Consider the following 24,169-nt stretch of genomic DNA (forward strand, 5'->3'; position numbering starts at 1 on the left):
AAAAGTTGAAGCTGAATCAACTTTCGAAGAAATGCAGCCCAACGTCATGTTGTGGTGGCCAATCACATATACTGGTGATCAGGAGGACATGTTATTTAGCATGGATAAGTACTACAGAGCGAACACTAGGTACATTTATCTTGAGTAGCATTAAGTTTCATTTCACTTTGGCTTGGCCTTTTCCCCATTTTAGAACCCAGTAATGTTCTGCCTCATTCTGGTTACTAACTGTTATTTTTAAACCATCAATGAGGATGAACAATCACAAGCAGGACCAGCATGCCAGTAGCACAACCTGTGGCGTTTCGCCACACCACTGGATGCATGTGAATCCAGCTGCTCTGTTATGCTTGAGCATGGCAGTGGTACTGCTTACATGTTCCGTGTCGACACATATTATGTAAATCGACATACTTTCATAACTGATTATGTTGATGCATCAGACCAGCCCTAAATATTGCATGTTAGGTAGAAATGTCAACATGAAGTGGATGTACAGTGCTCAGTGTAAATGAGTACACCCCCTTCGAAAAGTAACATTTTGAACAATATCTCAATGCACACAAAAACAATTTCCGACATGTTGACAAGACTAAGGTTTATATAAGATATGTTTAACTTATAACATGAAAGTAAGGTTAATAATATAACTTAGAGAACAAAATTTTCAGTTTTACTCAAATTAGGGTGAAGACTTGGGGCTCTCATTAAAAATCAGTAAAGTACTAGATTTAGTAGTTTTTGTTGTGGGGTGTACTCATTTTTTTTTTGGCGGCCTTATTTGAGTTAAACTTAAAAATGTGTAATCTAAGTTAGGTTATTGACCTTACTTTCATGTTATAAGTTTAACGGATGTTATATTAAACTTATGTATATTCAACATTTTGTAAATTGTTTTTGTGCTCATTGAGATATTGTTTAAAATGGTACTTTTCAAAGGAGGTGTACTCATTTACGCTGAGCACTGTATCAGTAACTGACAAACTTTTTATCCTGGCGACTGGGCTCTTACCATAGGCACATTTATTGAAGAACACAGTCACCGCACTCAATCCATTTAATTGTCCATTCACTCTTTGCAGATACTCCTTATCTGTAAGTTATAGCTATAAGCGGAGGCAGGGATGGAGTCTGGCTTCCTTGGTGATGAAAGCTGCCATGAAACATTTCAGCAGCCTCCAGATCAGTTAATTGGAAAAATCAACTGCAAAAGCTCAGTTTCAGCCAGTAGAGGGCTGTCGCAATGCTCATCGATGACAAAACACATCTTCTGAGAAATATTCAAATATTTTGCACTAAATTGTCCAACTGCTGACATTACTTAATACTCATCTTCTGTGCATCAGTTCACTGAAAAAAGTTGTTTGTTGGACATGTTTCTCCTTAAAGGAACTTGGGGCAGGATCAAAAATTAAAACTCAATAGTGACACGACGGCCATTAGGGTAATGGCAGCCACCAGCCAAGCCGGCGTGGGAGCAGGAATGAACTCTTCACAGCAGTGCAGCTGATGCTGTGACACGGTTACTTATTTACTTGCTGTTCACGTCAACTGCAAGACCTCCGCTCATGCCACTGTGGAATGAATTTGGTAGCCTACATCTGCGAACAGCATCATGTCAAGCGACAAAGTAAGTAATATAAGTGTTCATTTTAGTGCAACTTTAGTATATTTCTTTGACAATTAGTGCATTAATTCAACAAAATGACTGTTGTAATATAAAGTATGTTCACCTTACACTGGCCAAATGGTTACTAAAGTTCAAATTTCCCCAGCCACAGTGAATAACGAGCTAGCGATAACCATTGTTTTGTGACTTAAGCTAATGTGACTGCCACCAATGTTATGTTGTTTGACAAGCATTTGGCTTATTTCTGACTGTGGTAATTACCAACATAGCTAATATTTAGCTTGCTAACAAGCTGACGTAAGTATGCAGTCATTATCATGTAACAGTAATTGTATGATTCATTGTCTCACGCCAAGTGTTATGTGCCAGTGCCACAGAGATCGTTTGTGAAACCATTTCCATTGTAAGACAATATAAATGATATGAATAGCACTGCACCATAACAAAGTAAATACAAGTAAAACAGAAATGTCAATATGTTATAACTGGTATTATACCAAGTTGAATCAGAATAAACATAACATCAAATAAAATCACAACATCCCTGTGATGATTACTAACGTTATTCTTATTAGTATTGTTCTCAATGTTTTTATTTCAGGATTTGGAATTGACTCTGGAAGGAGTGGCACACGTGTAGGACACTTCAGAGGAGGAGTCTGTGCCTCAGCCTGACCCCGACTCTGATGAGTCATGGGAAAGTGCAAGACCAGGGGGTAAAGGCAAAGGCGGTAGAGGAAAAGGGAATGGAAGAGGTCAGTCTGAAGGTCGAAGAAGGACACGGTCAAGGGGGGAAGGTAGCAGGTCGTGGTCCAGAGCTCCTTCCAGAACACCGGGGCAGGCAGTGCACTGGAGCTCTCAGGGAGGAGAGCTACTAGTATAGAGCTTAGAGCTACTAGTATAGCTGAGATGTAGGTTGGTTATAGCAATTTGGTTAAAAAAAAATCTTGTTATCGGAATGAATGAGTGAAAGAACACACAGATTTGAAATATGACTCTAGCCATGTAAACATATTTTCTTGATCAGTTTCTAGATGGCTTTACAACATCTGAGCCAGGAGGAGAGGGATGTTGTTCTCCAGTCAGTGGGGACCTGCCAACCAGGGGTGCTGCTCGACATCCTGGAGTTCCGGTCACAAGCACCAGGACCACATCTTCCAGACAGAGGGCAGCCTGCGTGGTGCACCTGCCTGAACTGCCGACTCATGTCAACCCAAATGGAGAACTTGTGCTGTTGGCAGGCTCTGGACCAGTGTCTGAGCAGGAGTGCCCACCTGGAGATGTACTGCCTGGATGAGGGTACATGTCTGGTTAGGATGACGTGAAACGACATCTTTGCTCTGGAGAACAGCCAAGATGTGGGCAGCGATAACCAAGAGTTTCAGTTTGCTGCCTACCAGCAATTTACGATCTGGCAGAATGGGCATCTGGGAAGAGGGAGCAGGAGGCCGATACTGAGCTGCTGTGTTCTTCATATCCAGGCAAAATTCCCTGACCCTTTTGCAAACTACAAAGGTTAGAAGCTCCATTTAGGGTGCCTGACTGATATTTTCTCCTGTTTCTACATGTTTATAATAAAATAAATGAGTCGTAAACAAGATGGTCTTGTCGTCCCTCTTTTCTTGCTCATTTTCTGGATCATGTAGCTGAGGCCTTTCTGGAGAGAAGAGAGCAGTAGTGTTAGAACACATACCAAAGCTCCATAATAAAATCTGTAATTATTATTTTCAACTCTACCCTGGCAGAACAGATATAACTAATGGCTTGATGCTGATTGTTTGAGCATTACATAGAAGTATCAGTCTTTCAAATGAATTAGCAGTGTATTATAATTGGTGATAGTGAGCGGAAGATCTAAACTTTTCTGCAGTACTGGACATTAGTACAGTACAGCTGGCATTTACAGAGAACTGACCTTTTTACAGAGACTGACCTTTAAAAATGTTATTATTTCAAAGAGGTATGTTTTGACTTGACCTGCAAAACAATAACAAACTTTATTTGAAATTGATCAGACATGAATGTGGGATGTAGGTGAATGACATACCTGTCCTCTATGAATCTGTGTCTGAATAGAGGAAAATGAGTTTAACCACCTTGTAATGTGTCAGGTTTCGTATTGATACTATAGATGTTCTGCTAATGGAAAGAATGGAAAAGATATTCTGACAGACAAGACAATGTTATTAATTTACCGAAAGGTCAGATACTTTGCAACATCCTTCAACCACCGTCTGTTGAACACCCTCATGTGGTGCAGAGCCTGGCACGATGAGCTCTTTCACATGGGTCGCCTCATCAAGTGGTCCATAGTCACATTTGCCATGGGTCCATTCATGCTTCCCCGTGACATGATAAAGCACCCCCACCCACATATCCTACAACTAAATAAAAGTTTGAGAAGAAAAACATTTGTCATGTGACAGAAATGCTCCTCAACCATCAGACGCAAGCAGGGTAGCAATCATCTGAGCAGAAAAATACTTATTTCAACATGGATTGTTGTGTTGTCCAAATGATGTCAACAGAGAGAGACAACACTTCCCTGATGTACTGTATTGTCTTGTGAAATAACACTTCTTACATTGAACATATCACAATGTTCGGCTTTCTGGCAAATATACCAAAATTGGTTGACGATGTCCCTAAGCCACACACGTATGATGGAATGACCCTTTACAATCCCAGCCTGTGAAGCAAAAAAGGAAAAATGACAATTAAAAAGAATCTGTTTTCATTGTTATCCACTAAGTAAAGACAGTAACATCTACTTATAGTATATTTACCGCATGAAGTTTCTTGGTTAAATTTTTTGCCGCATGCCATATGTCCAATGAATGTTTTTCAGACCCTAAGAAAGGGAGATACAAAGACAAGGGTGTACTACAAAGACATAGTAAGACTTGTTCACAATATTAGATTATTACATTGTTACAATTTTGGCAATTGTTATTCAGAGATGAGAAATGACAGTCTCCATAACCAGTCGTGCAAGAGTCTAATTTTTGTAATAACTATACTTGACCATCAGTGCTGCAATCTGCATGTGTGCTTCTGTGACAATCTCAGTGATGTTTAGGTCCTCCAAAAGGCTGTCAAATGTCTGTATGAAGGCATGCCTCTCCATGATCACACTGTTACGGTTGGTTTGTCTCTTGTCCATAGTGACAACACTGATGATGTCCTTGGACTCATTATCCATAGTTGAATAAGTGCAATACTGGGCGGTGTAGCCTGTAGATATATGTGTGTTGTTAAAATATGAAAAACATTTTTGCTTGCAGCAAATGTGTTTTCACAGATCAGAGATTTGATAAATAGACCTGGGGAGTCCATCCTTCCATCAGCTGAAATAGATAAAAGCAAATATATTGTGACCTTTGCAGCTGAAACCAGGGCCATTACATATCCTGGAAGTGTATTGGCATTTATGTTTTTACTTTGATGTACAGTTATGTTACCCAGACATATGTTGAAGAGAGTCTCTCATAAGTTTTGCCAAATTGACTTTGTAAGAAACATAATGTCTGCTGCTGTTTTGCACAATGCACATCCATACATACCTAGGGCAACAACACTATCCTTTGCACGCAAGCGGTCAGTGATGGCAGCTCTGTTCTTCTCCCAAAACTCTTTTATAGAACCAGTGAAGTAATTGTTCTGCATTAGTGAGAATGTTTTTGTATACACTAAGCTGATATTCATATACCAGAAGAAGAGGGCGATCTTTATTATTGCCAGAGGGGGTATGTTTGTGGTGACCATGAAGTCCCTTCCTTGCATGGAATACTTCAGGACAGGCTGGCTGTTCCACTTCCACACCTTATGCCCATGAATGCAAAACTAGATGTAATACTCTCATAAATATTAGTTGTATTTATTGTGTTTTTTCGTGGGAATAAGTTACAGATAGAATGCCAGTTGTGGTGAAATTAAAAGTTGCATAAATAATAATTTGACATAAATAAGGGATCGGGATGTTTAAATAATTTATGGTTAAAATGAGTGATTTTAAAATATCATTTCATAGGTTTGAATTTTGTTAAAGTTAAAAAAGTAATCCTTAGTACGTCACCTTGCGTGCGTAAGTTCATGACGTTAGTTTTTTTTTTTCAGACTCCCGGAAACAAAAGAGAGGAGGAAGAAGGGGCAACGTGTTAATGGCGTTGAGTGGAGAACAGACTGTGTGTGTATTTAACAGGGACGGATTACGAACAGTTGTTGGACAACGTATGGGAGTGTGTGAGTCGGACTTTAGCCACAGTTGGAGATTTTGTGTTTTTGTGCGGATCTAAAGCCGAGTTCGGTCGAGTTAGCTGGCTGGAGCTAAGCTAGCGGCGCCGAATCAAGACGCCGTCTGCACCGACAGGAGGAGCTTCGCCGGGTCGTCTCCGGGAGCGTCGTCGACGGGGAGGACGCATCGCCGCTGCCGGGGAAGACGGAGTTTCATTGCTGCGGGCGGAAATGGTTGACGGAGGAGTGGTTCGTCAGCTGCAGCCTGGTCCTACCGACTTTTTCCCTCGACACTTGGAGGTACTGTTGTGGACGGTTTCTTTATGAGCTCCAACATAAAGCGCGCCAACGAGACGTCTTACAGTGCACTCAGGTTGAACAATTAAGACAGAACATATTTACCCGGGTTTTGTTTATTATTTCCAAATGGTCTGAATGTGTTTTCTGCAAGCACATGTACAATATAATTTCACAACCAGATATTGTGTGGTGTGTTATTGCATGAGGTTTATCATTTACATTGCCATAAAGTACTGGTCAGAGTTTTCCCGGCCTTCGCTAATAAGTACTACTGTATAGATGTTACCGATGCAGTTCTGCTAACAGCTTTGAATCAAGTTAAAGCATTTGGGAGACCTGAGATAATTGATTGCTGTCTTGATGTAGCTTCCAAAGCACCATTTATACTGATTAAGACTTCTACTGACTTGACTAACCAAACCCTACCTGACGTCGTTGGACTTACTGGGGAGGCTGGTCCATGGCCTGCTCATGTGCTCCATGCTCCTGCAGACAGCCAAGAGTTTCAAGCTAAACTAATGTCATTTCTGACGACTGAAGGTGAAACTCTCACTGATGTTAGCGACTTACTCAACCCTTCCCCCCTTGACATGAATACTGCACTGATTCACACCATCAGCTCCCTAGTGGATAAATGTAACACCACATCTGCTGATTCTCAGAGTTATCGTAAGCTCCGCATGTTCTCTGGTATGAAGCCTACACCCAGTGGAGAGGAAGAGTATGATGCCTGGGCAGAGCAGACAGCACATTTGCTAGAAGAGTGGCAGTGCAGTGACAATACAAAGAAACAGAGGATAGTGGAAAGCCTGAAAGGTCCAGCTGCTGACATTGTGAGATTTCTGAGAGTGCAGAAGCCCACTGCAACGTCATGTGACTACATGCAAGCTTTGGAAACAGCTTTTGGAACAACTGAGAGTACATCTGATCTCCTGGTGAAATTTAGGCACACATATCAAAATGTTGGTGAAAAACTGTCTGCTTACCTGTTGAGGTTGGATAAACTGCTGCACTGTCTTATCAGGAAAGGAGGCGTGGCACTGCCTGACATGAATCGATTACGAATGGAGCAGGTTGTGAGAGGAGCACTGCAACAAGACATGATTGCTCTTCGCCTTCGTATGACACATAAGCTACGAGAACCCCCTTCTTTCAATGAGCTGCTAAGAGAGGTGAGAGAGGAGGAAGATATGCTCCAAAGCAGGAATGATGCCAAGAACCCAGTAATGTCACAGTCTGTCACTCCTGTTCCCAAGCCTGCACCTGAAATAGAAGTTGATACTGAAGTAGCAATGCTGAAAAAAGAGATCAGTGTCATGAAAGCTGAAATGATTAGTCTTAAAGCTGCTACAGTTTCATCACACCCAGACGCTCAGAGTCCACAACTTGAAATCCCTGTCAAGACCACATACAAAAAAAAATGCTACCCCACAAAGGTCTGGATATCAAGAGGACAAACCTGGGATATTTTGCTATAGATATGGGGAGGATGGACATTTTAAGAGAGAATGTGAAGGTGAAGAAAACCTACTCAAAGTCAATAAGCGCCTCATTAAACTGACAAAGAAATCGGGAAACTACCGCGGGGTCCAGTAGAGGAACGGCCTGGCATCCCGGTGGTCACAACACGTTCCACCAAGTGCAGTGGCTCAGAAAGAAAAGTGAATGACACTATACCTGAAGGCTTAGTGGGCCCTAGCTCTGTCGTGTCCGTACAGATTGAAGGCATCTACTCTAAAGCTATACTCGATTCTGGTTCTCAAGTAACTTTGTAGTACAGATCCTTCTACGACAGATATTTGACACACCTGCCATTGACACCTATCAGCACTCTGCAGATATGGGGTCTCAGCTCTGATGAGTACCCTTATGATGGCTATTTGTCACTTAGGCTGGAGTTTTTGGAAGCTGATGTAGGAGTGCGTGAGACCATTGATGCACTTGTGTTGGTATGTCCCGACCCCACTGAGAGAGGTGAAGCTTCCATGCTTGTTGGCACAAACACACCCACTGTGAGACGGCTGCTTAGTCACTGTAGAGAAAAGGGAGGAGAACATTTTGTGAGAACCATGCACATTCACCCAGTCTTCAGAAAAGCTTTTGATGAGATCTCACATCTGCCACCAGACACTGACAATGACAAAAGAGGAACTGTGTGGTTCACTCAAACTAAACCTGTCACCTTACGGCCTGGGGGAGTCGCTAGGGTGACTGGTGCACCAAAGTTTCAGGGAGTGCCGAGCACTGAGGCCATCCTCGTGAACTCACCTGATGACCCTGGAAATGAATCACGGTTTCCAGATGGACTCCTGGTGAGACCAGAGTTACAGGCATCTACTGGTGTGATGGCTAAGAGAATCACAGTTCTAGTCAGAAACATGTCAGCACGAGAAATTACCTTGACCAGAGGAATGCCGATAGCCCACCTGTTTCCAGTCGACGTCGTGTCATCACCTCCTGAAAAGAAAGAGTCTGATGTTGAGTCATCTGGAAAGTTGACCCCCTCCTCTTTCAACTTTGGAGACTCACCAGTCCCTAAGGAGTGGAAAGAAAGATTGGTGACAAAAATGATGGAACGGAATGAGGTTTTCACTCTGCATGAGTTTGATGTAGGATGCAGTAAAAGCACCCAGCACACTATCAAAACCACAGATGACAAACCGTTTCGTGAGAGGTCTCGTCGGCTGCCACCTGCAGATGTGGAGGCATTGAGACAACATCTGTCGCAGCTGAAAACCGCTGTTGTTATCACCGAGTCACGCAGTCCTTACACCTCACCCATTGTGGTTGTGAGGAAGAAGAACGGGAAAATAAGGATGTGTGTGGATTTCAGGACTCTAAACCGTCGCACTGTCCCAGATCAATACACAGTGCCAAGAATTGAAGATGCTTTGGCCTGTCTCAGTGGAAGTAAGTGGTTTAGTGTGCTTGACCTTTGCAGTGGCTACTATCAAATGCCTATGAGTGATTCTGATAAAGAGAAGACAGCATTCATCTGCCCGGCTGGATTCTTCCAATTTGAAAGAATGCCACAAGGAGTGAAAGGGGCTCCCGCTACATTTCAGTGGATAATGGAACAGACTGTCGGAGACATGAATCTGCTCGAAGTCTTGGTTTATCTCGATCTCACTGTGTTTGGGGCAACGCTTTAGGAGCATGAGACCAGGTTGTTAAAGGTGCTTGACCGTTTGAGAGATGAAGGACTGAAGTTATCACTGGATAAATGCCAGTTTTGTCAGCCCTCCGTAACCTATGTGGGACACATCATATCCCAAGATGGGGTATCTACTGACCCAAAGAAGACTGAAGCTGTGACCACATGGCCCAGACCAAACACTGTGACTGCTTTGCGGTCATTTCTTGGATTCTGTGGGTACTACAGGCGCTTCATGAAGGATTATTCGAAGGTAGCTCACCCGTTGAACCAACTGTTGTCCGGTTACCCACCAGCTGCAAAGAAATCCAGAGGGAAGCAAGAGAACACTTACCTAAACCCCTCAGAGCCTTTTGGTAGTCGGTGGGATGACAAATGTGAAGCAGCCTTTGAGGAGCTGAAGCAACGGCTCACTCAAGCTCCCGTGTTAGCTTTTGCAAACCCTCAGCTACCTATGTGCTGCACGTAGACGCTAGCCGTGAAAGGCTAGGAGGAGTGTACCAGGATCAGGGTGAAGGATTGATACCTGTGGCTTTTGTCAGTCGAAGCTTGACTCCTTCAGAAAAGAATTACCCTGCCCATAAACTAGAGTTTTTGGCACTGAAGTGGGCAGTGGTAGATAAACTGCATGACTATCTGTACGGGATCATGTTTGAGGTGAGGACGGACAATAACCCATTGACCTATGTGTTGACATCAGCTAAGCTGGATGCGACGGGTCACCGTTGGCTTGCTGCCTTGTCTACATATAACTTCAGTCTCAAATACAGATCAGGAGTCCAGAACATTGATGCTGATGCTCTCTCTCGTCGCCCACACCCCAGTCCAATACAAGAATCAGAGTGGAAAGACATCCCTGCAACAGGTGTGAGAGCCATGTGTCAGATGTCTGCATTGACAACACAGAAAAACCTACAGTCTGGAAGAGCCATTGATCTCCTGGGGATTTCCCCACAAGCTATCCCACAACCCTATTTCAATCTTGCTTCTTTGAGTGTCAAAAATATGCCTTTTGTGAGTCTCACCGAGTTGTCAACCGCTCAGCAGGAAGACCCTGGCATAGGACAAGTGTGGTCAGCTCTGACCAAGGGCAATATCACCCAAGTTGATAGGACGAAACACAGAGCTTGCTCTTTGCTGTTGAGAGAGTGGGATAGGTTAAAGATGCAGAAAGGAGTAATGTATCGCATTATAAGTCCACCAGGAAAACCCTGTTGCTCTCAGTTGGTACTACCAGAATAGTACAGAAACACAGTAATGAAATCACTGCATGATGACTCAGGTCACCTGGGCCTCGACAAGACATATGGTCTGATCAAAGATCGTTTCTACTGGCCTCGGATGATGTCAGAGATTGAAGATTATTGTAAGTCATGTGTGAGGTGTATACAAAGAAAGACTTTACCCAAGAGAGTTGCACCATTGTCTCATTTGCAAAGTGATGGCCCACTGGACCTTGTTTGTATGGACTTTCTGTCCATTGAACCAGATTCAAACAACACAGAAAATGTCCTAGTCATTACTGATCACTACACCCGCTACGCTCAGGCCTTTCCAACCAAGGACCAGAAAGCCTCTACCGTGGCAAAAGTGTTACTGGAGAAGTATTTTGTCCACTATGGATTGCCCAAGAGGATGCACAGTGATCAGGGGAGAGATTTTGAAAGTCGCCTTGTCCATGAAGTATTGAGTTCACTCGGAGTTGAGAAATCCAGAACAACGCCCTATCATCCTCAAGGAGACCCCCAACCTGAGAGGTTTAATAGGACATTGTTGGACATGTTGGGGACTCTGGAGCCAAACAGAAAGAAAAGATGGAGTCAGCACATTGTACATTTGGTCCACGCTTACAATTGCACTCCAAATGAAGCTACAGGATTTTCTCCCTATTTTCTCATGTTTGGGCGTGAAGCCAGATTACCTGTGGACCTATGTTTTGAGACTTCCAGTGATGGCACCCCACAGAGAACTTACCTCAAGTATGTTTCTGACATGAGGAAGGAGATGAAGGCTGCTTATGAACTAGCAGAGTCCATTGCTGCTAAGCAAAACAATAACAATAAGCAGAGGTATGACAAAAGAATCAGATTTTCACAGTTGTTGCCTGGAGACAGAGTCTTTCCACGGAACCTTGGATTACAAGGGAAGCATAAACTGACAGATTGCTGGGCATCAAAGCTCTATGTTGTGGAAAGCCAGATGCCGAACTTACCAGTGTTCCGGTTGAAACCTGAAGATGGTGATGGGCCAATCAAAATCCTTTATCGCAATCACCTCCTGCCTCTCGGGAAGAGGATATGTCCAGACTCTGTATCTAATATAGATCCTACACCTACAAGGATAGTCCTTCGGCAGAGAAGATGGAAAGAACGTGCAGACCAGCCTGGAAAGGAAAAGACATCACAGAGAAGGCCAGATGAAGACTCTGAGCGAGGAGAGGTCAGACCCAGTGATTCTGTTGGAGAAGACACAGACTCAGAAGATGTGGACTATGGACTGTGGTATGACTCGGCAATTGAACCTCTCAAGAACAACCTGGATGATGATACGTTGGAACCATTCAGTCTGGATTTGGATGTTTCCTTAAGTGACCTGACTGAACAACCAAAAGCCATTGAGCCGGTAGTGACGCTGGAATGTGTGGAGGAGACTGAAATGGACAGTGGAAATGTACCAGAGTCTACTGAGACAGCAGAACCTGAGCTACAAGAGACATGTGAGAACCATGAAGAGACTGAAAGAGACAAACCCCTGACTGAAGATATTCCCTTACAGCGAGGAGACTCTGACCTTGATCCTGACTTTGACACTAAGACCAGACCTCAGAGACTAAGTAGGGCCCCTTTAAGGTTGACTTATGACACCCCAGGTCATCCAAGTGTCATAGCAGCCCCTACAGTGAAATATATTTATTGTGTTTACAAGTGGATAGGTACACCTGTTGTTGCTTAACTGTGTTTCACTTACCAGATGTGCCATGATTGTTTTGTGTTTTCAAGGTACAAAGTCATGAGGGCATGCCTTTATTTTGGTGGGGGGAGAGTGTAATACTCTGATAAATATTAGTTGTTTTTATTGTGTTTTTTCGTGGGAATAAGTTACAGATAGAATGCCAGTTGTGGTGAAATTAAAAGTTGCATAAATAATAATTTGACATAAATAAGGGATCGGGATGTATAAATAATTTATGGTTAAAATGAGTGATTTTAAAATATCATTTCATAGGTTTGAATTTTGTTAAAGTTAAAAAAAGTAATCCTTAGTACGTCACCTTGCGTGCGTAAGTTCATGACGTTAGTTTTTTTTTTTTCAGACTCCCGGAAACAAAAGAGAGGAGGAAGAAGGGGCAACGTGTTAATGGCGCTGAGTGGAGAACAGACTGTGTGTGTATTTAACAGGGACGGATTACGAACAGTTGTTGGACAACGTATGGGAGTGTGTGAGTCGGACTTTAGCCACAGTTGGAGATTTTGTGTTTTTGTGCGGATCTAAAGCCGAATTCGGTCGAGTTAGCCGACTGGAGCTAAGCTAGCGGCGCCGAATCAAGACGCCGTCTGCGCCGATAGGAGGAGCTTCGCCGGGTCGTCTCCGGGAGCGTCGTCGACGGGGAGGACGCATCGCCGCTGCCGGGGAAGACGGAGTTTCATTGCTGCGGGCGGAAATGGTTGACGGAGGAGTGGTTCGTCAGCTGCAGCCTGGTCCTACCGACTTTTTCCCTCGACACTTGGAGGTACTGTTGTGGACGGTTTCTTTATGAGCTCCAACATAAAGTGCGCCAACGAGACGTCTTACAGTGCACTCAGGTTGAACAATTAAGACAGAACATATTTACCCAGGTTTTGTTTATAATTTCCAAATGGTCTGAATGTGTTTTCTGCAAGCACATGTACAATATAATTTCACAACCAGATATTGTGTGGTGTGTTATTGCATGAGGTTTATCATTTACATTGCCATAAAGTACTGGTCAGAGTTTTCCCGGCCTTCGCTAATAAGTACTACTGTATACAGTGAATGATAATCATACAGTACTCTAAACCTAGACAGTTATTTTTTTTTTTTGAGATGTCCCTTTCCCACATGATATTGAGCATAAGGTGGGCTTCCTATTACATGAGCCGGTGGTAAAAGGGTTACATAGAAAAGAAACAAGATTCATTTTATTCTATAAAATCAAATCAATATGTTTTCATTTTGAATTTGTACACATATAAAAGTATTTCAATTCCTTGTGGACTCACTCTGTGATGGTGCAGTAATGCACAGTAGCAAATATGTATTGTAAGGAAATACAACATGTAAAGGCATCAGTTTATTTTGATTCCCATCAGCATTTTCCAAAGGCAACATCTACTCTTCACTGGGTCCCCAAACTGATACGTATGTGCAGGTCAGTATTGAAAGAGTTGGGTGTTTTGTAGCAGGACTATTAGCAATAAGTGTTATGTGTCAATCTAACTCATTTTTTTGTGGCTACATTCTAGATCTTTGTGATCTGTAAATTCTAGACCTTCATGGCCCCATTTTCCCCTTATTTTTCATTCGAAGACTAACCTGACCAGTGTAAGCTCTGTGTTCTGTGATAAACGTTGTGTAGAGAACACAATTGATAACATTTGGAATTTCAGCTTACCCACTTTATAATGGCTGTGCTTCCCGTTTTCTGGAATTTGACCTGAAATGGTGGAGTGGCATCACATCCTGTACCCATCTGGTCGTCCATATAATAACATTTCTTGATGGGTAGCAGGAGGAAATTGACCATTCTTGTCAAGCTGCTGTTGGAGGCGATGCATGCAGGCTCGTCAACTAGGTCATCTTCAATGGACACCTGCTGTGGACCAGGGAAGGAGGGCACACAATTGTCTTTCTCCTCATCAGACTCAGGGTTTTCAGGGTCTTCATCTGTTTCATCATCACGGTTATGAATGTCAGTGACAGATTAATCAAGCCCAGCAATGGGTAGAGCATCAATCACACTCTGTAAACCACCTGCAGCTCTGTGTGACAAGATAAAAATGTGTACAGTGTCTTTATGATGTATCTATATAGTTCATATATACATGAGTAGCAACATAATACATCTATACATGTTAAATAGAGATGAAACTTATTACCAACAGGACTGATTAACCCACCCCCCCAACAAACAAGAAACAAATAGATTATTGTAAGATGTACTACAGAGCGATACATACCGTACACAGATAGGTGGCACGTAATCACTGTCCGTTGGATTTGAACCATTTACATCCAGTTCAATTCTGTTATCAAAAAACAAAAAAAATAAACGTAAATGTGCAAAAAAGTAGACATTGTAGATTACAAGATGTGGAGATATGGAGAAGTTTCAACTCGCACGCTGTTGAGTAAGTTGTTTTCTTGTTCATCATCTGCTATAACAGCGTCCACCCCAAGATCCATGGATTTGTAGCTACAGACAAAACAAATATGTATATTATACGTAAAAACTAGTACTGGTACATCTACTACAAAGCAAATATGGAGCAGTATCATCAGCTTGTCAACACAATAGCCCCCAACACATAGCCTGTAAATAGCATTACTGTACCCCCTAAATACTGTAATTCCCAGGGATGGGAACAAGACGGGAGCCGGTGCTGTGTGTATGATATACCCTTATCCTTATCCCCAACACTCACGAAGCAACCGGGAAGACGGCTCGCTGTGTGTAGCTAGCGACTAATATGACGACACAGACCCAAACAAACCGTTAGCTTGTTGCTACAGCCAGCTGCCAGCGTCACCTCCCAGATCCCACAGTTGGGCTTCCGTCCCATATATAAAGGGGCATATTTCTAACTATTCGGTTTCAGACTAAAGGACTGTGGAAAATTAGTAGTCTGTAACTATTTAGTGTTACACAGCACGTTAGCAGCTGACGCCACATTGCACGTTAGCAGCTGACGCCACATTGCACGTTAGCAGCTGCCGTTACTTGGCACTTTAGCTTACTCTGAGTCCTTGGTGATCGCATAAGATTTTCAAATCAAGCTCTAAAAATGACCTGTTATGTATTCTTACCTGGTTACTAGGAAATTAACCATGTCAGCATCTGTTTTCAGTCCCAGTTCAAGTTGAAGTTGCCTCCATGAGTCGAATGCATATCCAATGTTTATTCATTTAGACTCACGACTTGCCACTGATAAAACCTTAGTTTTCTTCTTGGTATTACTTTTTAGTGGACTTTGTGTGGTGATGGGTCGTTTTCTGGCCGTAGCAGAGTCCATGACTACCCAAACAGTAGTTCGGGTCCACCGCGCTTGTCCTCATCCGGTCTCCAAGCCCTCGAGAACACACATTCAGCGCCATTTGACGTCACGTCCACAGGACTGCTCAGGAAATTCGGACCACAAATTGCAGTACATCATGCAGCACACAGCCTGTTGAAGGCAATGGAGAGATAGTCAATTGCTAGAGAGCTACAAACTTCATGTGACCTTCAGATTAGCCCAAGTACAGTACGCAGAGAGCTTCATGGAATGGGTTTCCATGGCCGAGCAGCTGCAGCCAAGCCACACATCACCAAGTGCAATGCAAGGCGTCGGATGCAATGGTGTAAAGCACGCCGTCACTGGCCTCTAGAGCAGTGGAGACGCGTTCTCTGGAGTGATGAATCACGCTTTTCCATCTGGCAATCTGATGGACGAGTCTGGGTTTGGAGGTTGCCAGGAGAACGGTACATTTCAGATTGCATTGTGCCAACTGTGAAATTTGGTGGAGGAGGAATTATGGTATGGGGTTGTTTTTCAGGAGCTGGGCTTGGCCCCTTAGTTCCAGTGAAAGGAACATTGAATGCTTCAGGATACCAAAACATTTTGGACAATTCCATGCTCCCAACCTTGTGGGAACAGTTTGGAGCGGGCCCCTTCCTCTTCCAACATGACTGTGCACCAGTGCACAAATGTGTGTGGGCTCATTCTGTTTGGTTTTGAACGCTCAAGTATGAAAATACTTGAATACTTGAAATGAATGTTTATTTTTTCACAAATCCTGCCCCAAGTTCCTTTAAATGTTGGATTGATGATTTAATTGATGACCAACTGACGGACCAAACTCTACATCTTTTGGCCCTTGGCAGTATGTCTGATTTAAACACAATTGGAAATTAAAACCCCACGAGTTTCTTAATATGATGAATAAGTCTATGTACTCTTCTTCTGCAGTTTTTTTAATGTTCTTCTTTTGTTCTTCTTACTCTGACTTTTTCTCCCTGCAATTAGAATTTGTCCATCGACACAGACCTCCACGCAGCCAATGGGAAGCGTGTGAAAGCTCTGGATATCTTTGCATATGCATTGGCCTTCTTTAAGGAGCAAGCACTAAAGGTAACTCTGTCAGCACCTGTGGATCTTCTCTTGTTTTATACATACAGTACATTAGCATTAAGCATTAAATCAACATTCTGTTGAATTTGGGCTCAATTACAGTCTATTCCAATGATTTATTTAAATATAGTATTAAATAATACCTAATCCGACTTGTGCAGGTGATACCCGGTGATATAATATAAGGGAACATGCCCTACACTGTAAGCGGATGGATAATAAATGAAAACAATGGACCAAAGTAAGTTTCCATGAATTTTCTAACTGGCTGGATGTACTTGACTCTTCCTTGCAGGAGCTGAGTGATCAGACAGGTGGTGAGTTTGACAACAATGATGTGAGATGGGTGATCACTGTTCCTGCCATCTGGAAAATGCCTGCAAAGCAGTTCATGAGGGAAGCTGCCTATAAGGTAGGCTGAGAAGCATCATTCACAGTTGTTTCTTAACTCGAGCTTTGAATGTGACTGAGAATGGCTGAAGATCTGATGATGATGTCTGGGTAAAATGATGCCCAGAGCTGCTGCTGAGCCTCACAGTAATCAGGACCTGCAGTCAAACGCGACTGCCATACACAGACATACAGTCACTTACACACTTTGTTGGGGAATGTAGAGAGTCATCAATACAAAGTCACAAGGAGACATACACAGTGTAATGAGGGACAACCACTAAGAATGAACTAAAATTGTGGTTTACCATGGTGTAACTATTTATTTGTGAGAACAAAGCCTACATGGGACCGTGATAGACAGATTGTTAGCCCAATAGCCTGCCAAGTATTTCTTGAAAGTACCTGCCCTTTTTGAAAGAGTTTCCAAGGACGACTTGCAAAATATTTCTTTGTAGCAAACCATCATGTCAGGTCAGTAATATGTTGAGATTGTGTAAAGCACTGTATGCAGTGGCTCCCTTTGCTTGGATAATTTGGAATATTTTTTTTTTTTGTCAGATGCTGGTCTGAAAGGATTAGTGTGACCCATGTCATCAGGATCATTGCCTTATGTCATTGGCATGATCAGCATACCAATGAAAATTAATATTATGCTTACTGATCATGGCTGAAGTCGTAGCAAAGACTGAAAAATTGGAGACCCAAAACAGAACCTAATGGTGAAATATTATGTTCAGTCTTTCGTGTAAATGGCTAACACAAGGTTTCAGAAGTAAGACATATCTCAATCAAGAGCTTTCAGGGCAGGAGCAAGACAACCATTTTCATGTATTATTGTTTTAAATTCAAAGTTATAATTTGAGCATATTTTTCATAAATAGCGCAACATCAATGCACCCATTAATCATTACTGTACACTGGTCTACCTCAGTACTGAAATTTGATATAAAATCTATAATGTTTTTTTGCACTTCTGCACTATTAATGTCTTTGACTCCTTTGTGTGAGACCTGAGTACTAATCAAATATACACACTATGTAGTTACACCCATGTAGTAATCTCCTTCATACAATCATTTGTTTCACAAATTGGTGCATGTGATCTACTGAGCCTTTTGAGGATGCTGCTTTCATGCCCACTCATGATAATATCACCTGTTACCAATGAACCTGTTTACCTGTGGAATGTTACAAATAGGTGTGTTTGGAGCAATTCACAACTTTCTAAGTCTTCTGTTAGCCTGGCCTCAACATCTTGGAATGTTGTTAAATCAAATAAAAACATGCAGATATTTACAAGACAGAACTTATAGCCAGGGCAGCTGCGTATTATTTATTGTGAAATTCAGCTGCCCTGTCTTGATGATTTGGAATGTATTGTTCTCAAATTAAATCTCTCAGCCAAAATGTCATTCACAATAATAGGAATTCATAAACCACCATCTGCAACAACTAGTTTTTATTAGAAATTGAATGCCCTTCTAAAAGTATATTATATTAATAATAAAATGATTTTATTTGAAGATTTTAACATAAATTGAAGTGACAAAGCAAAAAGACAAAAGCTAAAACATGTAGCAAGGAATTTAGAATTTCAACAGGTCATTGAAGGACCAACTATGATAATTTGTTCCTCAGAGACGCTTATTGATTTGTCTTTCGCTATAGACCAGGAAGGATGAAGAAATCTTACAATCTGGTCACAGGATTGTCTGATATGATTCTGATTGTAAGAAATCTCACTGAGAGGAGGTTTTATCTATCAATGTAGACATGGTCAGATCAGTATGGAATTCCTGGAAATCAGTCACCCAATCTTGTAAATGCAATTAAAGAAATCAACTTGAATGAACAACTTGTACATAAAAGTATTAATGACAACTGTAGTTCTTTCATGGTGGAACATCGAACAACTACACACAGTGTTTTGAGAAAAATAAAATGCAAAGGAGGCCAAAGAAGCCATCTACCTTGGATAACTGACAATATAAATCACTGATGAAACAAAGGGACCATGTCCTCAAGAATAAAGTTGTTCTTGAGAGGTGATTAGATACCACACTGTGGCAAATAGCATTCATTAATGCTATTTGTGAAGCACAGCGTAATACCAAAGAAGTCTGTAAGCATTTAAAGTAATTCACAGGGAAACTAAAACTACATTTAGAGGGAACTGTGACACATGATCCCAGTGAACTGGCAACAGCATTTAATACTTATTTTATTGATTGTACAAAAGTTTGTCTAAAGAAACATATTAAGGCTAAATATTAAGGCTAAATTAGATAACGGAGGAGTGGTAGGAGCTGTTTTTTCTTGATTCAAAGAAAGCTTTTGTTTTCATATATCATGAATCGGAATTTTTAATTACCAAGTTATCAAAGTTTAATTTTTATCTGATGTTATTAAATGGACAAAACCATATCTAACAGATAAAAAAACAATGTGTTCCCATGGATAAAATCATATCTTTTCAAATATGCCATAGTCTGGGTGAAATCTCTATTCTGATTGGTTCGAACACTCAAACAGTAGCCCCATTCACGTAGCCCCATTCACGCTGCCATTTGTATGCAGGGGTCCAGCGCCAATTCTCCACACCCTCCTCTGTGTGAAAGTTTCAGATATGGAGAGGGGGGAAATTCCACTCCGGCGCTGATCCGCCTCTGGAGGTAGTATCAGCGTGGAGCGGGGGCGCGTCGGTCTGACTAGTCTGATAACTGCACAGGTCCTTCACTTAACTAAATAGAGAGAAATGTCCCACAACGCAACATTACAGGACCAAACAAAAGTAACGTACAAACTGTAACTGTAACTGTAACCACAGCTGAACGTGGAGAAGCGTCTGTCTCGTGTGTGTCCTCCCGCCTTTCCTACTGACTCTTCATCACATTTCCAACCAAAAAACAGTGTCTGTCACCGGCAACTGTTTGTGATGAAAATAAATCACCATGATCATCAGCCCTCCCGACTGAGACTTCAGGGAACTTTCCCCCAGAAAGCGGCCTCTGTCCCCACGAGGGAGTCTGACAGCGTCCTGTTTACTGATGGTGATTATGTAATTATGTAATTATGTAATTTGGTGTGAAAAACGTAACTTTGTCACTTTCCAGGATGTTTGGTTGGTCAGGATCTCAATCACAACACATTATATTAGCATCCATGATTATAAACTAAGAGACAGGGTAAGATGGCGGTCACGATTTCTTGGAAGGTGACGTCAAAGGCCGAACGGGAATTGAGGAGTTCATTTTTGTTCATCTACAAAAATTGGCTGAACATGTCTTGGAGGAGTGACGCATGGACATGAATTCAGAAGTGATGATTCTGGTTTTGCTGAATCATGTATCTTGAATTTAAAAATGTGAATAACTGTGATAGTTACAACAATGTTGGCTTCACACAAAATATTGTTCCGCAAAGGTAGTGGTGCTACCATGAGGCATATGTGTAATATGAAAGGGATTATAATGACTGTGAAAAGCAGGCGCCACCTACTGGACGTTAGGGTTGGTGCACTTAGTGGAGGTAGGCCACAGTTGAGCAGTCCGCTCAGATGTCAGAACCATGTGGGCAGTCCCAACAGTATTATGACAACTTGTGTCAAAAATGATCAGTCGTGGCCACAATTAAACATTGTGGACAGAGAAGACAGAGGAAAGGAATAAAGCAGTCCATCTATGTCAAGCTAGAATGGCCATCTTTGAAGAGAGGAGATGGCCCAAGACGTGACTAATCACATGGGTTTCAATTTTGATTGTAAGTCAGATATCGATCGAAATGAAGTGCGTAATGGAGGCAGTCTGCTTTGGCTGTGGCACTGCGTGCCGAAAAATTTAAGACACAGTCAACTTTTGGAGAAATGCAGCTCAAAATCAGGTTGCCGTGGCCAATCACATGACCTGGCAATCAGACTATGACTGAACTCACAGTGGAGTGCAAAGTAATGATTTAAATTTGACATTAGTGTGGTACACTGCAAATGGATAATGGAGATTATATCATTCATTATACCATGTAGGCTATAAATTGAAAATAAAAAATGTAATTATACATCATGGCATAACACCAATGATCATAGACTAGACTAGTCTAGAAATGGCATAGCCATCTGTGCTTAAAGAAGAAAACAACCAAAAAGATTGAGAATCAAATCAAATCTCAATTTTAAACTTGAAGATCAAATCGAATCGAGGATTTGGATAATTATGACACCCCTACATATCACCCACTTACAATGCAGTGCTGAGGTCCCTCCCCAGACAGCTAAGCAACCATTCACACCTGGGCTCACCTAGCCCTTGCAACCAACTTTAAGGCTGGTTGGATCAACAACCCACATGTGTCCTCATTGACTCTGTAAAGTCACTCCCACACAGGGTTTAAAAGCCTGCCAACTCCCCACCAGTTAGTTAGAACTGAAGAAGCCTCTTAGATGAGAGGTGAAATGGCTTCAAGAAACTGAAACAACATGACTACCATCCAGCACTTAGAATTACCATGACCATCATCAACATGTCCAAGTTAAGTCACAAATCTCTTATGGTTGTAATGAGCATTCTATCATCTGCTGCATGCCATTCGGTTTGTGTAGATTACTGCATAATTACATCTAGGCAATTCAAAGTATTATATTGTCATCACTCCTTTATTATTAGCATGGCATACTATTAACACTGATTAGTTGTTTGGTTTATGATCACTTTAAACAGGCTTCTGTATTGCAATGTGAAAAAATGCACAATGAAAACTTTCTTTCAAAATCAATGCCATAAACTGGTGATATTAAAACAAGAACTATTTTGTTCAAAAAGAGATATCTTCCATTTGTAAAAATTGGCACCTTTCTTTGTGTGACAAAAATGATTCCTTGCATGAATATAAATTTTCTGATGAAATATCATTGGAGTTATTGGCTTGGCTAATTATTTTCTTACTGAAAAGAATATTTTTTTGGATTTATCAGTAAACGTCAGCTGACTTATTCCTCAAGTAAATGTCTGTGTTAAACATGTGTAGCAGATGGCGATTTTCACATCACCAAGTGACTGAGCTATCTGGGTGTGTTTCCAGGATCCTTTATATTAATTCCCCAAACACAGTCATTTCTACAAGAGCTGGCTGTCAGACAAGCAGCTGACTACTTTCTAAAGCTTTATTAATTGTTGATTTCAATAACTACTTTTAAGTTGTGATTACTAGAGTGTGCATTTTGGCCTTTGCTTCGCAATAATGCGAGCATGATAACGGAGAAAAGTGACTCTGTATCAATGCGCAGTAAGCATTATTCAGTCAACTGAAAGCACTGCATATCCCTTTTACGCCACAAAGAAGCTTGGACTCAATTACTGCAGAAATTAATACATTGTTTTACACTGCGTTTTTTAACTTTTGTCATATTCATGCAACTCCTAAAAATTATGTTTGTATGTGACTTAATTATGTTCATAACTATTATGCACTTGAATGACGTTAATCTCTGCCTGGATTATATACAGAGACGTTTCTTTGAGTGAATCAAATATACACAGCAGTCACAGCAGAGTCCAGATCTTGTCCAGACTCCTGTTTGTGGTTACTTTTAGGCATGAAAAGCACTATTCTTAATGTTTGGGAAGGTCGCGATTGAAACCCAATGTCTCAAGTCACTGCTGAGTTTTCTCTATTAATCCAGAACTTTTACAAAACCACTAAATGTTTTACAATGCTGTACTTACTTTTAGTGGAAAGCGTATTACAGGATTACTTATTTTGGCAGAAAAGTGAATACGATTCAGGTACGTTAATTAACAGTATTTCTTCATCATCTTAACAGAAAACATAATTCAGTCAGCATTATATTTCCTGCAAAAGTTATTTTAATATTTGTAGATTGGCGTTCATATTAGGTGAATATATGCTGTGCTTCAGCTTCACACTGGAATGTTATAACAGTTCGAATGTTCTAGAATGCTTTCATATTCTGCTGCCAGTGACCATTTATGCAAACTAATGTCAAATGTCCCAAATCACATCAAAGAAATCAATTATAATGTTATAGACATGTTTGCAGTTATAATACCAAATGTATAATCAAACACATTTTATAAAGTTAACTTACTATATTTTTTCACATTACACATTCTATCCATGGTTTACACTGAACCTGTCATTTAGTAATTTTCTGATTGTTTGTGTGTAAAAAAGTCAGTGTTCATTCTTAAATTAGGCCTGAATTGTTTTAGATATGAATAGATGAACATACTGTGACTCATTAGAAAAAAACAATAATTAAGATCAGTGTATATGATGAAATAGTAGTGTTAGTGTTACTCTGGACCCTCCTATTTTGCTACTTTTACCCACTGGCTGATTACTCAACATCCTTCCCTCTGCTACATTAAGTTTGAGCACAAAGTGTATTTATTTTTATCTTTCTTTTGTCTTTTTTCTTCCCTTTTATACATGTAACTGCAGTGATTATGTGTTGGAATCTGAGCACTGCCAAAATATGGGCAACCATCAATCAGTTCTGCGTCTGAACACATCCTGTGTTGCTGCTGCAATCTAGATGCATGAATAATTTGCCTCGCATTCGGTCTGAGTGCCCCGGAACCAAGACCACAGAACTTCAGACATACTGTGTTAGACAGTATTGTGGACATTTTGTATTAAAATTATGATTAGAACATGGTAAGGTAACCTTTCACTAAAAGAAAACCAAAGTTTATATTAAAGCTTTTTTTTCTTGTCTGTATTCCTCCTTTGTGTAGGCTGCTCTGGTGGCCCGGGAAAACCCAGAACAGCTGATCATCTCCCTAGAACCCGAAGCTGCTTCAATTTACTGCCGCAAACTCCGCCTCCACCAGATGGTGGACCTTGGCACCCACACCACCCAGAACGGCTTCAGTCCCACTGACAACGTGGGGAGTGGAATCACCCAAGGTAGATCCCATCAACACTGACATCAAAATATTCTAATGCCATAGTGATGCTTTCGTATGGTATTCATAACCTCTGACTCCATGCTACTTTGAACAGTACTCATCACCCCTGTACTGTCTGAATGTGCATGTGTCAGTTTGTCTAGATTATGGCAACATTTTTATTGACATTGCACTGTAACACACT

At 41.4% G+C, this 24,169-nt stretch overlaps 1 protein-coding gene and 1 long non-coding RNA gene across 19 annotated transcripts in view; one reads left to right on the plus strand and one right to left on the minus strand.

Moving 5' to 3' along the window:
- hspa12a (heat shock protein 12A) overlaps positions 1-24,169 on the plus strand; it is a 158,755-nt gene that overhangs the window by 105,339 nt on the left and 29,247 nt on the right. For 4 of the 7 annotated variants that reach the window (XM_037123841.1, XM_037123838.1, XM_037123842.1 and 1 more), the window contains 3 exons: positions 16,562-16,666; positions 16,962-17,078; positions 23,812-23,983. In XM_037123841.1, coding sequence (XP_036979736.1) covers positions 16,562-16,666; positions 16,962-17,078; positions 23,812-23,983 — 394 coding nt within the window. Of the gene's footprint in view, positions 1-11,620; positions 11,757-11,782; positions 11,819-11,894; positions 12,034-12,630; positions 13,048-16,561; positions 16,667-16,961; positions 17,079-23,811; positions 23,984-24,169 lie in introns of those variants that run through there. The other 3 variants (XM_037123845.1, XM_037123844.1, XM_037123843.1) reach the window with 3 other exon arrangements.
- Positions 1,645-11,281, minus strand: LOC119033554. Of its 12 annotated transcripts, none has more exons than XR_005079286.1 (8): positions 8,432-11,281; positions 7,150-8,195; positions 6,609-6,649; positions 4,417-4,481; positions 4,255-4,319; positions 3,826-4,014; positions 3,564-3,607; positions 1,645-3,287 (listed from the first exon to the last, which is right to left on the minus strand). It is a non-coding gene; the product is annotated as an uncharacterized LOC119033554 (long non-coding RNA). The 12 variants fall into 12 exon arrangements; XR_005079287.1 differs by having other exon boundaries at positions 1,645-2,919; positions 3,028-3,287; positions 3,564-4,014; XR_005079289.1 differs by lacking the exon at positions 3,564-3,607.

The sequence above is a fragment of the Acanthopagrus latus genome, chromosome 15, assembly GCF_904848185.1.
Source record: "Acanthopagrus latus isolate v.2019 chromosome 15, fAcaLat1.1, whole genome shotgun sequence".
NCBI lineage: Eukaryota > Metazoa > Chordata > Actinopteri > Spariformes > Sparidae > Acanthopagrus > Acanthopagrus latus.